The 17,204-nt window shown below is 43.7% G+C and overlaps 1 protein-coding gene across 7 annotated transcripts in view; it reads left to right on the plus strand.

The window, feature by feature from the left end:
- The window catches only part of NBEAL2 (neurobeachin like 2), a 750,879-nt gene that overhangs the window by 326,453 nt on the left and 407,222 nt on the right, over positions 1 to 17,204 (plus strand). For all 7 annotated transcript variants that reach the window (XM_086940998.1, XM_086940997.1, XM_086941000.1 and 4 more), the window contains exon 3: positions 6,208 to 6,372. In XM_086940998.1, coding sequence (XP_086797124.1) covers positions 6,208 to 6,372 — 165 coding nt within the window. The remainder of the gene's footprint in view (positions 1 to 6,207; positions 6,373 to 17,204) is intronic.

Below are 17,204 nucleotides of genomic sequence, written 5' to 3' on the forward strand. Positions count from 1 at the left end.
GATTGGCCTGAGCGCTATGTCTTGCTGTCTTCAGCCCAGCAATGCAGCTAGGTTGGAGACAGCTCAGTGCGTATGTCGGTTTAGCTGGCCTGAAACGGTCGGCCAAACCGACATGCGCACTGATAGCAGTGCCCACCACTCCCCTCTAGGACTGCCCCTACAATGGCCACGCCCCAAGACCAAAACTGGAACAATAAAATGATAATGTGCCATTTTATTATCGTTTTATTTGTTAAGTTTTGAATCTGGCAGGGAGGGCGACGCTCCTCTGCTATAGCGGAGGAGCCACCACTGTTTCTAAGTCCTATAAAGTTTTGACCAATACATAGTTAACGGGTCTTAAGTGCTCACAAAAGCACTGCTTGTCATTACAGTTGTCCCACACAACCCACACCCTCAGCTCACACTTTCTGCCTAGAGTACCAGGGTCGGGTCACAGAGGTGCCCTGGCGGGGCCCCTACTTTTTATGCCCCCAGGGCACCTCATATTACACATGGAGCACCAGATGCATGCACTACTACTGCTTTAATACCCGTTGTACAGACGCACAGCTTACTACCACCCTAGGTCTGAGTTCACTGGTGTCAGGGACCACGCACCCTAGAGGAGGGGTTCTCGTTTCCGAGGAAGGCGGGGCAGGCTGCAGTAAATGAGGATGCAACAGACTGAATATAAATCCGTCCTCCACTCCTGACCATCTCTGAGTTGGCGCCTTTGCTGGGCGGAGCACAGTTTCTTTAATGTTTTCGAAATTTGCCAGCATTGTCCCGGTGGGTGCCAGCAGCCACACACCCCACAAGGGTGCCCACAATGACCAGGGTTGGGTGCCTTGTTTTTAAGGTCTTACTTGACACTCGCAGCTTTAGCTAAAGACCAGTTGTACAGAACACCAGCACTTACAGTGGGCCTTGTGCCTGGCCATTGTTGGTCATTGGTTGGCTTTCTTGTCAATCTCATGGCAAATTCTTATGTGATAGCTGTCCTTCTTCTTCTTGCCTTGTCCCTCCCATGAAGCGTAGCTTATTTACCCTAATTTTGACAGGATAACTTGTATACTTCAACAGCTGACCTCAGGAAACAACTTCTTTTCAAGTCTTCATGGGATCGCACTTCTTTCATTGCTCTCACCCCCTCTAATCTACTTGTTCCCTCTCGCATCAGTTACTCTGTCATCCTTCCCCACTTTATTATTCATTTTCTTTTTTTTTATTTACATTTTCTTACTGATGGTACTCCTGCCCCCTGTTTTCACGCACATTTCTGCTTCTCCCTCTCACTCTCACCCCTGCTTATCTGTTTCATTCCCAACTCTCCCTGGTTTGCTTTACATTTTCCTTAAAAAACAACTTATTATTCACACTGAAGGCGGCCTACTTGGATCTTTTCTTTTTTAAGGTCCTGAACAATTTTTTATTTAATTTACTGCTTCAAAATGGGTGTTGGTCATTGTCGAACAGAATATTATACTTAAAAACAAAAAGCCGCTGGTTTTGCTTCGTGTACATTATTATGTCAAACAGATACTGGTGGCCATCGAGGAATCCTTTTACACTGAGTACACCTGTCCCAAAATGGCCACCGGTGAGGATACATACATGCTGATGTAGCAGCAGCCGTCTTGAAACGCGTTATCTCAAACAAAAAACATTCCAAGATGGCCACCAGTGCTTGATGTGTGTTATCACGTGCCATTGGCCATTTGGAAGTGGGTTCTCTTTTAACTTTTTTTTTTAACAATACATTACAAATAAATATTCTCAAAGGCAATAGCTTGGCACTGGCATTATGAAGACACAATCTGTTGGCTTTGCGAGTGCTTGTTGTAAATAGGTGGCTGGAGTTTCAGGCATTCTGCACACCTGTCACGCTGGCTACCTGCCTGCAGCTTTAGCATTGTTACCTATGCATATGGTACTGCTTGCTAGAAATCATGTAGGCCTGGCGGTTCAGGCAGTGATGGCAGCGGTGTCCCATCTTTAGAGCTGGAAGGATCTAGGGAAGCTTCTTGCTTGCATTATGGCTTAAACTCTCTATAAACGGAGCTCACACATACCTTTGAACACACTGAGGCTTGGCATTTCTGTAGGGGAGGAGTGGGAACCTGGCTGTGGCCTACTTACAGCGTGTTTGCTTTTGTATCCACACACTGTGGTTTATTAGCTTTTCGTTGCAGAGTGCCTCAGCACGCACAGCCATGCAGGGGAGCCTGTTCTCATGACCTGTGTTTATTGTTCTCAGTGTGGTGTGTGGTATGCAATAAGAATGAGTCTTCTGAAAGTTTGGGTTCATGTAAGCTCTCAGAGCGGTCCCAGCCCGGCCGCGGCACATTGTGCTTGCATAAAGTCCAAGCAGCCGATCCAGTGTCCATCTTCCAACATATTCATCCAATAGGTTGCACTGTGGACCTAGGAACTTCGGCCACCCTCCCAACCCTCCTGCTTTAGGACTATGAATTCCACTCTCACGTCTACCTCCTAGATCCCAATACTTCCCCGTTCCTCTCCAAGCATCTCATCTTGTCGTCAAGAGGCCAGATTTGTTACCCATAATAAAAGTAACAAAAAACTCCTTATATGTAATCAGTAAGTACAGCGAGGCTCGCATAGCCAAAGAAATTGTGCTACACAGTGTGACCTGACTGGCTGGGTCACCCTTCAACCAGCCACCCAAGCAAGAGAATCTTCAGTCTTATCCTGGTAGCTCTGTTTGTTAGTGGAGGTCCGGTACCAAGTCTGGTCAAGTGCAGGCAATTCTGACCAACACGCAAAGACTGTTACGTTGAGTTATTGACTGGGAACGTGTGCAAATACCTCAAGGTGATGCTGGAAGAAGGGAAACAGCATGCAAAAGAAAAGTCAGGTCATGGGTTTCTTCCGGAAGAGAATGCGATCTCGAATACGCCTCTAGGATAGAAGGATTTTGTTCAAATGTTTGAAAGCCAGGAAAAATAGAGCTCCATCGCCACATCTCGTATTTTTAAATAAGTGAAACTGTTACTGATAGAGTAGACTTGGAACTCAGATTTCATGAAGGGCCATATCGTTTACATTTATCCGTGAGGTGGATTGGGCCTGCGTTGTAAATAGCTTGATTGACAAAACAAAGAGCGCTAAATTGAGTACAGCCAGAGTTGGCTTTTGAGATGAAGAGAAATGGAAGCTAAGCGAGGACGACGAAGGGTCAGCCTAGCTGTGCGATTCTGGACATTCTGTTACATACATGGTAGTCTTGGGGCCCAGATATGTAGCATTACCATAATTCCAGCAGAATGTATTGAGGCATGGTTTATGGGTTTGTGTATGGGTGCTGGGAGCATAGGCCATATTTTCCAGAGCCTGCAAATGAGGTTAAAGCATCTGCCAGAAACCAGACTATTGTGTTTAGCAAAGGACAACTCGCAATCAAAAAGTACTCTGAAGCCCTGAACCTACCCGAATGGGCTGGGGCAGACCCGAGCCTGGCAGCCACCATGCTGAAGTCAGGCATTCTCCAGCTTGCCAAAGAGTAACATTTCCGAATTCAAGCTGTTAAATACATTTTAATTTTTCATTTCAGTTTAGTGTGAAAGCATTTACATTTAACATTTAACAAGCATTTGCAATGCAATAGGTCTCGCGTTTGCTAGAGCTTAAGCTATTGGCATTGTAAATGACAATGCCTTTTATTTATATGTTTTGATAATTAACACATAAATAAAGGGCATTGTCATTATACAATGCCATTAACTCAAACTCTTGTAAATGCGAGACCTATTCAAAGAAGCAGCCGCCATTTTCCCGAGCTGCTTAGAAAGTGAAAGTATGCATGGCGTGCTGAATGTTGCAGGAAAGCATACTGTGCCTGCAGTAGGAGAAACTATTTAAAGAAAATAGTGCTTACAGACTAAAAGACTCACTGTGTAACAACAGAAGTAAAAGGGACAGTCCTCATGGGAGGTTACAAACGAAGACAAGGAGGTACTAAGGAGGGACTAACAGCCCTATTAACAAATCAGAAGCCAGCATGCGTTTATGAAGGACAATGACACAAGCCAATGGACAGAGAGTGGGCGGGGCTTCTATTCCATACTCCAATACAGCATGGCACGTAGAGCAGCACATGCGTTGCCCAGGCTCGACTTAAAAATAAATAATAGTCTGGGAATCACAAAGAATAATCTAGAAGGGGGATCCCCCATACATCAGCTACGGACATAGGCTCCCCATACCAAACAGAACTCAAATATATTTCTCCTCCTACACTTTCAGTTTTAGTATCGATCACACATCTCGAATGCCAACCCAGCACCTCTGAGGCACAGGGACAGGCGCCTACTTGAAGTTAAATTAGCCTAAGCAAAAACCATGGCAGTGCCAGGACAAATTCACGTTAACAGGCAGATTTGTTTACATTCTTCTACTTGCCATAAGGGGAAAAGATTTAGCACCATCCTGATTGCATCGTAGGCCCCATGCTCTGCTTATTCTATTAAACCCAACAACACAGAAAGCATTTACTAAACAATAATATTGTGTACGTGTACACACTAGTCGAAAAGTATTGACTAGAATGCGTGTTGTCTGCTGCATCACACTGTTGTGTCGTTTGACATTTTCTCTCGTCCTCAATGGTCCGGTCGTTGTTCTTGCTCTCCATGTACTGAAATAACTACACAACATATTACATAGCAAAATAAATTTACAGAGTTGCTAAAATAATTTTGCCCAAAACTTTTCTCTTCTCTTCAGTTAAGCTGGTAACATTGTTCTGCGGCCCAGAAGGTGTTGCAGTCATGTGTACATTACCTGCAGGTTATGGGGTACAGTGGTGAAACTCGTGGAGAAAAATCCCACCGTATACATCCACCCTTACTTCCACCCCAATATATGCTCTTTGCAATGCTTTTTCATTTTGAAACGTGATATACTAAACAATATAAAACATCATGACCTACATTACATGGCAACACTGCCACCAACTTCACAATCTCCACGTGATAAAAAGGATACATCAACAAACACACCGGAATATACAACATCCTCCTTCAAATGTGAATTCAAACACCATCATATGACAACACACTCACCATCATATGGCTGTCAAGCCGACATCATGTATGACTGCACAACCACTATTGTATATCCACACAATCTCCAATATATACCCACACTCACTGTCACACGATCATGCACCAGTGTCCAAAAACTTACCTTCCAACACCCGCCATTAAAAGTGCACACAACCGTCATCATACCCCTCCACGAACACCCTCATGCCCTAACACATCTAGCATCATATATTCAAACTCCCACCGCAGAACACACCCACCGACATCAAACGACACACCCATATCATACTCCAAAAGCAAGACCACCAGCCACACTTTCCATTGATTTGCCCCCTTGGATAGATTTGCACAAAATGTGGTAATCGCTTAGTGTATGTAGGTAAGGTCTGGCATGCCATTTTTTTGTGTTGTACCATGTAGTGGAATAAAGATAAAGGGGTGAGGGCGGTGTTAAACACATTTGCCTATTTTAGATCCCACAGAGAATGTTTCTCTTATCTAAAGTAAAAACCGAATCCAATTAGTAGATTTTGAGATACTAGGTTTTGGGAAAAAAATGCTTTGTGGCCTTGAAACTGTTTACACTTCTGTATATATTTGCAGTTTGACTGACAGAAATCTCGATTTTTAAAATCCCGATTTCTGTAAATCATAATTGATTTTTTTTCGAGGTATGTGATTGATGAAGGGGGTTATACATTTTTTCCCACCGTCTTAAAAATCACAGTTTGGATTAAAATCGCAACTTTTGCCGTAGAAATAAAGATCTAAATTAAACGGAAGGCACAATGACAGTTGACTGACTCGGGAAAACTGCTAGGAAGCAATAAAAGGTATAGGAAATATACAAATGATACAAATGTGTCACAGAAAGACTCTCCTATTTTATTAAATTATATCAGTTGTTTGATTTGCTTTGTTAAGGAAGTTTACCTTTGATTATAATTCTTATAAAAATCCTTATTGCATTTTGAATATATTATAAAATAACAATCCTTTGTTCATGTTGTGACATTCGTTACTGAGAAAATCTGCATATCCTGCATGTAACAAGCTTTGTCTGTCTGCCCATTTCTGGTGTTGTCTCCTGCCATGCTTAACCCCTTCGTGTGTGCTATGAACCTGAAGCCTAACGTCTTCCTCATCCCCTCCTTCACAGGCCTGAAGATTCCGTGTCCGAGATACCCCTCCTGCCCCGGGATGTCCTGCAGGTCCTCAGCCAGCAGCTGGGCAACTGTGTGCACAGGTTCTCCAGCGAAGAGTCGGCCGAGGCGGGCCTGTGCCAGGGACTCCTCCTCATCAAGTTTTTTATCATCATCTGCAGGTACATGATGGTCTGGCACGCTGCATTGTCTGGGATTTTCTTTGTCCACTGTTTTATCACTGATGATTTTCTTTTATTTATTTATTTAGTGCATTTTTATAAAGCGCGGACATTACCCGAAGGTGTCAGAGCGCTGTACAATAGAGCCAGTCACAATACAAGAGAACAGTGGAAACACAATACAACATTACAAACTAAAAATGCAGGCTACATAAACACAAAATCCAACAAAGCACGCAGGAGAGAGGACTGTACAGGGGGGAAAAAAAAGACACATTTACAATGAGTGAACTTCCAAGAGGGGCCTGAGCATGACAGTATTAGTTCTGAAAGTGTCTTTGAAAGAGGAGCGATTTGAGATCAGCTTTGAAGATCCGGGTAGAGGAGGTGGCACGAAGCAATGGGGGAAGTGAGTTCCAGATTCTCACCGCATTGCCTGAGAAGGATTGTGCCATCGATCTTTCCCATTTGAAGATGGGGGGCTCAAGCAGAAGCATTTCCGCATTGCGCGAGGGTCGCGAGCCTCCGGACAATTTCAATTTGTTTGCCAGGTAACAAGGGGAGGACATGTGCAAGGCTTTATGCGTGATGCAGGCAGTTTTGTATATAGATCTTGCCTCGATCGGAAGCCATCGAAGAAAGGACAGGATAGGAGTAATATGGTCACTTCATTTAGACCCTGTAATGAAGCGAGCTGCTGAATGGAGGATGGATTTGAGAGGGGAGAGGTGAGATTTAGGTAGCCCCGTCAGAAGAGAATTGCAATAATCCAGTCTTGAGAGAACCAGCGATTGTACCAAGGTTTTTAAGTCTTTCTCCTGGAAAAACCGACGGATCCCCACAGAAGGCGCAACTGGTATCATGCGTTCTTGGCAATAGAGTTGATGTGGTAGATTAGGTTGAGTTTTTTGTCAAGTATGACATCTAGGGATTTCGAGCTGTCGACAATGATGGGTTTGTTGTTGAGTAAGTTCAGCTGATCCATCTACGATTGAATGGGAGGAGGTGAGAGAGAGGTAGAAAGGAGGAGGAATTCAGTTTTGGCAGGATTTAGAATGAGTTGGTGAGCTAACAATCAGTTGTGAATGGACTTGAGAGTAGAGTTGAGTAGTGAGAGATCGTGTGAGGAAGACACCTTGAGGTAGATTTGAGTGTCATCCGCATAAAGATGGTAATGGATCCCAGATTTGCTTAGGAAGTTCCCCAATGGTTACAGGTAGTGATTAAACAAGCTGGGTGCCAGGATAGAATCTTGAGGGACGCCTTGACCTACAGCCAATGGAGATGAAAGAATGATCACTATCTTAATCATTTGGGATCTGTCCGAAAGGAAAGAAGCAAACCATTTCAGCACTGTGCCATCCAATCCCATTCTCTGTTGAAGAGTGTTGAGGAGGGTGCTATAATTAACAGTGTCAAAGGCTGCAGAAAGGTCTAGAAGAATCAGAATACACGATTCCCCAGACTAGAGTATATGCAGCTCATCATCAATCACTTGTAGCAGGGCTGTTTCAGTGCTGCAATTTTGGATGAAGCCAGATTGGAAAACGTCAAGGAGATTATTGTCCATAATGTGTAAGGCAAGTTGTTTCGCAATACATTTTTCAGTGATTTTCGAAAGAAAAGGGAGGTGTGTGTGAGGGCGGAAGTTGTTGAGGTCGTTCGCATCAGCGGAGGTATTTTTTAGAAGAGGGGTAACCTGACCTGATTTAAGGGCGACTGGGAGGGAGCCTTGACTAAGGAAGAGATTAACTAGCCTTGTCCAGTAAGAGAGAGTATGGGTGTAGAAATCGATGTCGAAGACGCCAGGGATGGGGTCAGAAGAATGGTTGGATGGTTTGGTTTCACGGATGCATTTAAGGAGTTCATCTTTCGAGATAACGTCAACATTTTGCCAGGTGACTAAAGATTTCAGCTCCTCAAAGGGGGTGGGTTGAGCGACCTGATTCACCAGGGCTTTTACCTTTTCATCAAAGAAAATAGCGAAGTTGGCTGCTCTCTTTGTGGAGTCCTCTGGCTTAGTAGTTAGGGGAGAACAGTTAGGGTTTTTGATGACGTCAAAAAGTTTTTGGGGTCTGTGTTTGGCTGAGTCGAGGAGGGATCTGAAATGTGAAGCTTTTTCGTGGAAGATGTGGTTGTGGTATTTGGATCTTGCTGAACTTAACTGAGAGAGATTGGAGGTGAAAGGAGATTTTCTCCAATCTTTCTCCAGGCTTCTAAGGTCTTTCCTTTCTATGTAGAGAGCTTTATTGAATCAAGGTGCTGAGGGGTGCATCTTTTCCTTTTGCTTTGGAGTGGAGCTACCTTGTCAATTTCGACAGCTAGGACTAAGAGGCACTGAGAGGTGAGAACGTTGACATCAATGTTGGGGTGAAGTCTAGGAAGTGACCGCATGTCAGTCTCACAAAAAAGTGTCAAGATCAATGTTTTTAGTGTTGCAGAACCAGGTAATAGCTCTTTTAGGTTGCCTGAGTGTTATAACGTGCGAGAGATGAAAACGGAAGGGAACGAGGACTTGGGCACTTCCCACTTCCTTTAATGGCAGGTCAGTAAGATTATTGAACAATATGGAGGTAGTTGGCGGGGATGCGAGATTTGGAAAATGGCGATGTGCAGTAGCGCCTGCCACTTACTTCTTCGCTAGCATACAATTTTTGTGTTCTTTTACTTTAAGCCCTTAGTATTCGTTATGGAGCCAGCCATTCAATTGTGTTGCTATCTGAAGGTTGGCTAAACCAGGCTCCTGCTTGTTGGCGTGCTTTTTTAAGACGAAATGCTGAGCCATTGTAGGTCTCTGCACAGGGCACTGTGGCCTTGCATGTTCTCTGGTAGGAACACAAACAGTGCTTAATTTGAGCCTGTGGTTTCCAGTGCTCAGCACCAGCACTTAATTGTCAACCCCACACTAACAAGTGTCTGCCACATGGTGGCTCTGCTCAGCAAATTTAGAGATGAGCAGAACAGTGGTTTAGTATGAATATAATGTACATAAAAAAACTAATACCTGCCTCCTCAGCCATTCCTTTAGCTTTGGAGACCTGGAATAATCTGAACTATCACATTAGCAGGTGAGAGAGAGGGTTAGTAGTTGTTTTGGTACTGTCATTGGCAGCGATGACGGGGCAATGGGTGGTGCAAGCTGCAGTGGCCTCCTGGTCATGGCCCCGGTACTTATCGTTTTACAAATTAAGCACTGGACACAAAGATTTACTAGGGACAAATGTTTGCAGCCGAAGGCTGAGGTCATGGCCAGCAGAATGGTAAGTGTAATTCTATCCACTTGTAATAGCCAGTGTCATGCCGTCCCATTAATACCACTGCTATGTAGTCACTGATTTGTATAAGGTGTGAGAACACCAATGATACAGCTGTGTGTGCGTGTACATGGTGCATTTTCTGACTGTGTCGGCACTGTCACACACAAAGGTTACCACACGCATCTAGGTTTCTCGTTTCACTCTGGAGAAATCCCATGCTCCTTATAGTTTACTCATTTTCATTCAGATGAGGAACCCTGAAGGAATACATATCTACCATCCTCTACAGACAAGGACAAGGTGGACATAGACATCTTAAGGATTTGGGGGGCCCTGGGTGGAACATTTTTTGGGGACCCCTGTTGGGAACAGCTTTGAATTTATGATCCGGTATCAGCTCATTCATGCCCCTTTTGGCCAGGACACTGACAGTGCATGGGCACACACCTCGAAATTCGAAAGTGTTTACATCTAATATGCAGGGATAGTGGTGTGTTTTTTCAATATTGTAACACAGCAGCAGCTCACCAGTATTACTGTATATAATCTCTGTGACCCCCTCTCATTTCTCATGTGGGAGGTCCTGTTTTGATCTTAAAGTAAACTATTTTATGGATGTTGCATGAAACACCAACACATTTCTCTGCAAAATGTCTGTAAACGATTCTCACACATCACTCACATTAAAAATAAACTACAGGAAAGTGGTATTTAAAACAATCTGTTTAGGAGTTATTCAAGCTCGGGGTAAGACTTCAGAACAGAGCTGGCTCTATCAGGGGGCCCACTGGAAGGCTGGGGCCCTGGGCCAGAGCCCACTGTGCCCATGTCTTAAAACGTCTTTGACTATGGAGATCTGTTCTGTCCACTTCCAGCCAATAAGAGCTTGCAGGTCCATCTTACCTTCCCCCTTTCCCTTCATTTTTCAACATCAAAGTATCAGCTTTGTCTTCACTGTATTGCACCTGTCCTTTTACTGACAGGTCAGTTAAAAGGTACTCGTGACATGCACTGGCCGAACCAAGAGGAAGCAAGGGGAGACTGTGAAGCCTTGAGCAGGCCTGAATGATGCCCCCCACAGCCCTCATCCTGTGAACATGAGCAGAGCATGAGGACCTGAAAGGGTTCAGGGTTTGTTAACATTGTAAATGGAAGAATACGTTGCAGCACAGACGAGATCCTGCATACCACAGTCTTAGGACCAGTATAAGCTGGAAGGCCTACACCCACCTGGCCATCTACCTGGCCCTAAACCACAAAGTCTTTAATGCGGCCAGCTCTTCTGGCATTATTCCAATTGAGTTAATGCTCAGTTGATGATTCGGAGCAACAAACACCTTAGGTTTGCCCTACACATTTTGTGATGGATGCCATGTGCAAGCAGTCTTCCCTTAATGACCAGGCTGAAGCTGTCTGCTTTTGCAGTGGCACAGCAGGATCCCACAGTCCTTGATTAAAGTGGGTCAAAGGGGCTCAACGATACTGAATAACAGGCACAGGCTGCAGACCAATGGATTGTTGGTATATTTATGTGCAAAGGGCCAGATGTTGAGTTTGGCAGATGGGCTACTCCATCACAAAATCGATGGCGACCAGGTTCTCCATATTACAAGTGCTATAGAATAGAAGTCACTTGTAATAAGGCAGATGGGATATCAGCCACTTTTGTGATAGAGTATCCCTTCTGCCAAACTCTAAATCAGGGCCAAAATCTTGTGAGTGAATCGCATTACTCAGTTACAGCCAAACACAATCAAATACTTGCTTGTCAGTGAAGCAGTCCAATGTTTACTGAATACAGATAGCCAGCGTAGCTCTTCTGTCCAGAGTGTTCGAGAAGACATTTTGCAGAGCTCCGCATGGTAGGTTCCAATGTGTATCTGCCAAATAACCTCCTGGTATAGAGTATTATATACGCTAAGAATGTGATCTACTCCAAGGTGCCTGGCCTCCTGATCTGAGGGCGGATGGCAGAAGCGTGCCTTCTAGCCAGCTAGCCTCTTCTCTCATGAACACAAAAATCCACTCAAGCTTCCATCATTCGTCCCTCACTCACTCCCAGAGGACAGTGGGTTTGTAAAGGAGGAAATCAGGCTACTCTAAAAAGTATTAAATTTAGGCAAAGCAAGTTTTTGAGTCACACCTTAAAAGATTCCACCTACTGCCTCCTTGGCAGAAGGTGGTAACATTGGTACTAGAAGTATCAGCAAACAATTAAAAAGTAAAATAAATAGATAAATACATGCTGACCCTGTTTTCAGGCTTTGTTTTCAGGCACTTGTTGGTGAAAATAAACCTGGAATCCTAGCCACACTCAATCTCCCCCCCCCCCCCAATTTGTCCTAGCAACAAAGTACTCTTGGTGATTTAATGGACTATAAGCCATTTTGCTATCTGCAGTGGTAGACACGTCAGTAGAAAGCAAACAAAAGTGGACAGTGACATACTGTGACGTATGCTAACTGTGACTTATCTTTACTGGGACATTTACTCAATGGGTAGAGGTTGTGGCGTAACGGCCACAGCTGCCAACTTTGAAACTGGGGAGCCAGCTTAGACTCTCAGTCGGCTCAACATTCTATGATTCTGTCAAGTCACTTAATCTCCATGTGCCTAAAAAATAATAATATGACCTTGTTTAATATAACGTGTTGAAGAAAAACAGTCCAGGGCCGAGTTTGCGCTATATAACACCGCAAAAATAAATGCAAAAATCAGAAGCTCATATCTAATGGGCCCTGAACCTACACCTCACTATGAACAACCTACAAAATTCCACGTCACAACTGTTCTGGCAGACAGCAGCCCTAACAAGTCACTTCTATAAAAACTTTCGTTCAAAATTGGACCCAGCAAAAAGCAGGACCAGCAATCTTTTAATTATCATACAACAGTCAACAAAAGGAACCACATCAATGGAAAACAAAATCCACGGTCCATCCATATGCTAAAAGGATAACTCCAAAAGCTGCAAGAAATCGAATGGCAGCAGCCCGAGGACTAAAAAAATCTCACAAATCTTAACATCAGCCGTTGTATATAGGATGTACACTCAAACCAACTATCTGTAGTCAACCACTCTGTACATGAATTAATCCCCACATAACAGCATGTGGTTTATGAGGGATGACTAACCGTCAGACCTAGCCAAGAACTTGAGATGGTAAAATGCTGTGACACATGGTAAACCAAACTCAGATGCTTGCACACATAGGAACTTTTTTCTGGCCAAACAAGGACGCTGGGGTCATTAGGAAAGGTTAGACAAAATCCTAACTTCAACCTATCTAGTGGACATTATCTAGAATTGAATGTGTATGTTGACTGTGACAACAAAGTATTAAGCTTCAGATTGTCAGCAAACAGAAACCTCCCCTTAACTTCATACCGGCAGAGACCGTAACCGTGATTACACTTGCAATTGATTCAGATATCCCCCTAAATCAAGATGAAAAAGGAATTTACAGTGTCAAAGAATACATACAAATATAGCCATCGCTCACAATTTATTAATAGGTGTTTTTGAGACAAATCACCACACCCATGCCAAATTTCACCTAAGAACAGCTCTAATATTTAAGGACAGATAACCCAATTCCTGCCACATTCTGCGAGCTTCCTAAAATCCCTCCTTCCTGGTCATGAACCTACCTCTGAAAACAACAAGGTGAATGAAAATGTCATGTGTTTCATTGAATGACATGTAAACTGGGGGATTTCATCTACAGACTAGTTCATCCCGAGCACTTGCGGGGGCTCGAGATTTGATCAATATCTTATCACTCTTGATCTAAACCCCGATTCTGGTCGACTGAACCTTTATTGCCTGTCATTGAGGAAAGAAGGTGCATCTAATACCAGGTTAGTTCAATCAATAATGGGCTTGACTCGGAAGAACCACAGACTACTTCTAAGTTTCAAAGGTTTATTATAAGGTTAAGGTAAGTTGCAGATACAGACATCTCAAGATGAGATTCAAAAGATATACGGGTACAACTACATACATGTGCTCTCTGAAAGCCCTCAGACGAGCAAAGAATACCACTAACACTAGTTCTAGAATTAAAAGGGCTGCAAGCATAGACACAAATTGTGATCTCCCTGACATTTACAGCAGGAGAAAAAGGTACAGGTTAGGCTGTCCCTACCCTGATCTGGATGGTATCCCTACTTAACAAGATCCCAACCTACCAAAAGGTGTCAGTTGTGAATGACTTCCTGAGAAGATCACCCACTCTTAGTCTCTAAGTGAAAACCTATATATCCGCCAGTCATGACCCCTCTCTGCCTACCCATCCGCTCTCTGAAGGGTCCTCAGGCATCTGCTCTAACTCCACCCAGGGGTGCTGTCCCTAATACAAAACAATAACATTCTGAGACGCCCCTCGAGAGACGCCCCTTCACGTGATGTCTTCTTCTGGCTTTTTCCATGATCTTCTTCGTTTGGGCCTCGTGCGTTAGAGTTGACCTTGCTTCTCAGACTCGTCTCCGGCCCGCCGATACCCCCAAACATTCCTGAACCCTCCTACGTGTCTGCACCGAACTCCTGAACAACTCTCTATTCATCCAATTATTAATTTGAACCCCCTCACATTTGCAGACAGACATCCGTAGCTGGATCCCCATTCTCATAGACTTCTAACAGAAGTTTGCAACAATTTCTAGACACAAGTCGGCCTGTGCCAGTACGTGCAGATTAGAACTTTTAGGCCTACAACCCTTCTCGCAGCAGTTAACTAAAATAACATGTTAGCATCATTTCTGGATTAATAAAAAGAACTCACATCTATGGAAGGAAACACATCTATGGAATATAAATCTAACGAATAAACAATATGATTATAACATTAGTGCCGTCCATGTAAATGAAATGTGTACCATTCTAATTCTTTCTGGCATGGCCATGAGGCCTGTTCCCTTCTGTGCTTGCAGCACGACATTTTCCCATTAGCAGCTACATTTAACATGGACCATGATTAATCACGTCTAATAAGGTTATACATTTTATACTCATTTCTGCATTAGTTCCACTTCTATATGGACTCTCTAAGTTAACTACACAATTCGAATATAGGTGAATATATTCTCGGCACTCATAGCATTTCTCTTTATGACTTATGCCTACTATATGTGATTCTAATGTACTCATACAATTTATTCAGTTTACGCTCTCTCAGTTCCCCCCTTTGATGACCTCTCGGGGTCATCACCAACACTTAAACTGAAGTAATCGCTAATGCTCCTCGTTTCTGCGTTTCTAGAGCCCTCAAGCTCCTGTACTGATTGTCTTGTATAGCAGCCAATCTCTGTAGCTGCTCTCTCCTGGATCTTTCCAACCTATTTGATCTGTACCATTGATACAACCTCACCAATCCCCACAACATGATCACGCAGATCACTAATATGATGATAGGTTTCAGTATGTACCAAACAAAACTCCTTCCTATGTTGGCGAACCAACCTCCAACTTCACCCATTCCATGACCCACTTTTTCCCAAACATTTTCTTTTGATAGGTCTTCGATCTCTTTGTGAATATTAGTTATATTCATAATGACCTTTTCAAGAGGTTTTGAATTATCTGGAATGTAAGTGCAACATTCCTGGACCTTCAAAGCCTTACAGACTCCGCCCTCTTTTGCTAGCAGGACGTCTAATGCAAGACGGTTCTGGAGCACCATGGCCCTTATCGATTGCATCTCTCCTTCCACCAGCATTAAGGACCTAGCAGTGCTGGCAGACAACCTGTCCACGACTGTAGCCAGTCTCCTAATTTTGACATCATTAAGGATTAGTCCTAAAAGAGGAAATGCAGCTCCAAATACATCTCCAACCATTTCTGCATCTCTTAGGTCTCTTCTTCCTCTCGCCAAAGCTTTGCCCTCTATGATCTCTAAGTCTTGGGCATGGTATATTTTGGGGAAGACAATTGCCAAGTAACATGATCCATACCAGTTGTCAGGTAGTCTCACGTAGGCATTTCTCCCACACACAAAATATACATTTGGAATCACTTGCATTCCTTTCAGGAAATCTTTTGTGTAATATTCTAAATTGAAAGCATGTTCACAACTGACTTCTCCTACGAATACATTTTCGTAATACGTTTTGGCTCTATGAAGACATAACTTCCCTCTTTGCGTTTTATCTAAAGCTATTGGACCACTACTACCTTTTCTCTTGTGTGCCTTCTCTTCTTCGGTCCAATCTGTTTTCCCCTGTCCTGATTTCTTCAGGATCTTTTGCCTCCTATATCGATCATCCACCTGCCCTATAAACTTCTTCTCGACCTCTGACACCTTGCATGTCAGGTTATTTCTTCGGGCATGTGAAGTATCTAAAGTAATCCACGGAATGAAGAACTTGGCCAATCTGTCTTCACTCTTCCAGTAGTCCCATTTATTCATCTGCTTGTAATTTGGGACTTCCGGTAACACAGAATCATAATTGGAGAAATAGTATTCAAAACTATCTCTCCCATAAAATATACTAAGCAATAAGCTACATGTAATGCCATATGTCAGCGGGAGGTGATGATATCTAATGCCTTCATCTACAGACGCCGGCAACTGCATGCAAACATAGCAGTCTTTGACCTCCATGGCATCCACGTATTCATACAAAAGTTTAGCATAAGCATTTGACCTATAGTCGCCTTGGGACTCATCCATGTGTAACCTACGGATTTCTGCTGCTAATAACGCTTTCTCCTGTACGTTTTCCCCCTTCTTACTAGCAATAGTGGGGTTTGGTGTCACTACGGCCTTGTCATCCGTTACCTTTGCCTCACTCTCATGTCCCATAACATACGATACGGTTACTACTAAGGCTATAAGAAAAATCACTCCTACTATTAGTGTGCCTATTATACATTTGGCCCTTCTGTTCGGGGTGCCGGTCTCCATTTCTTCAGACGGTATGATTCTTTTCTTATCTTTAACACAAAGTTCTTTTCTTTCCGTTCCTTTACAGTCTCTTTTAATCTTTCAGTCTTTAGAACCACACCTTTGGAAACTGGCAATCCTCTTTTGCAAAGTCTTTTGAGCTTTTTACACAGACATCCCTAGCCCTTCTCCGTCTACTCATAGGAAAGGTCCCTAAGTTTCTCTGCTTCCTGGGCGCTAGGTAATCTTCTTTTTCTTCTCGCTTATTTACAAAGTCTTTTAAGCATCTACGATGAGGCCTGGGCCTGCGGCTTGAATAGCATAGTTCAATATTTCCAAACGAAGGATGTGCTCCTCATGGTCTGTTACCTTGGTTCCAAAGTCGGGGAATTGCAATTCAGTGAAAAACATGTGCTTTAACTTGCTTAAGCGGGGAGGGCTGGGGAGTGTGAAAGTTAGTGTCCCTTCTGTTTCGACTCCGGGCACTAACAGCTTTACTTCCACCTTGATGATGGGTTCAGAGCAGGACACCAGCACCGCCCTGATCCTCCCTGTCGCTCGTTCCCAAGACATCTGTCGCCAGATATGTCCACTCAGGGGTGGCGTATCTTCTGTTAGGCACACGTACTCTCCTTGATCTTCTCAGATCTGGTGCTGCAGCGCCCTGAGCACCTTCTTCCTGGTCTGAGTC

This window comes from Lissotriton vulgaris, chromosome 10, assembly GCF_964263255.1.
Source record: "Lissotriton vulgaris chromosome 10, aLisVul1.2, whole genome shotgun sequence".
In the NCBI taxonomy this organism is placed as follows: domain Eukaryota; kingdom Metazoa; phylum Chordata; class Amphibia; order Caudata; family Salamandridae; genus Lissotriton; species Lissotriton vulgaris.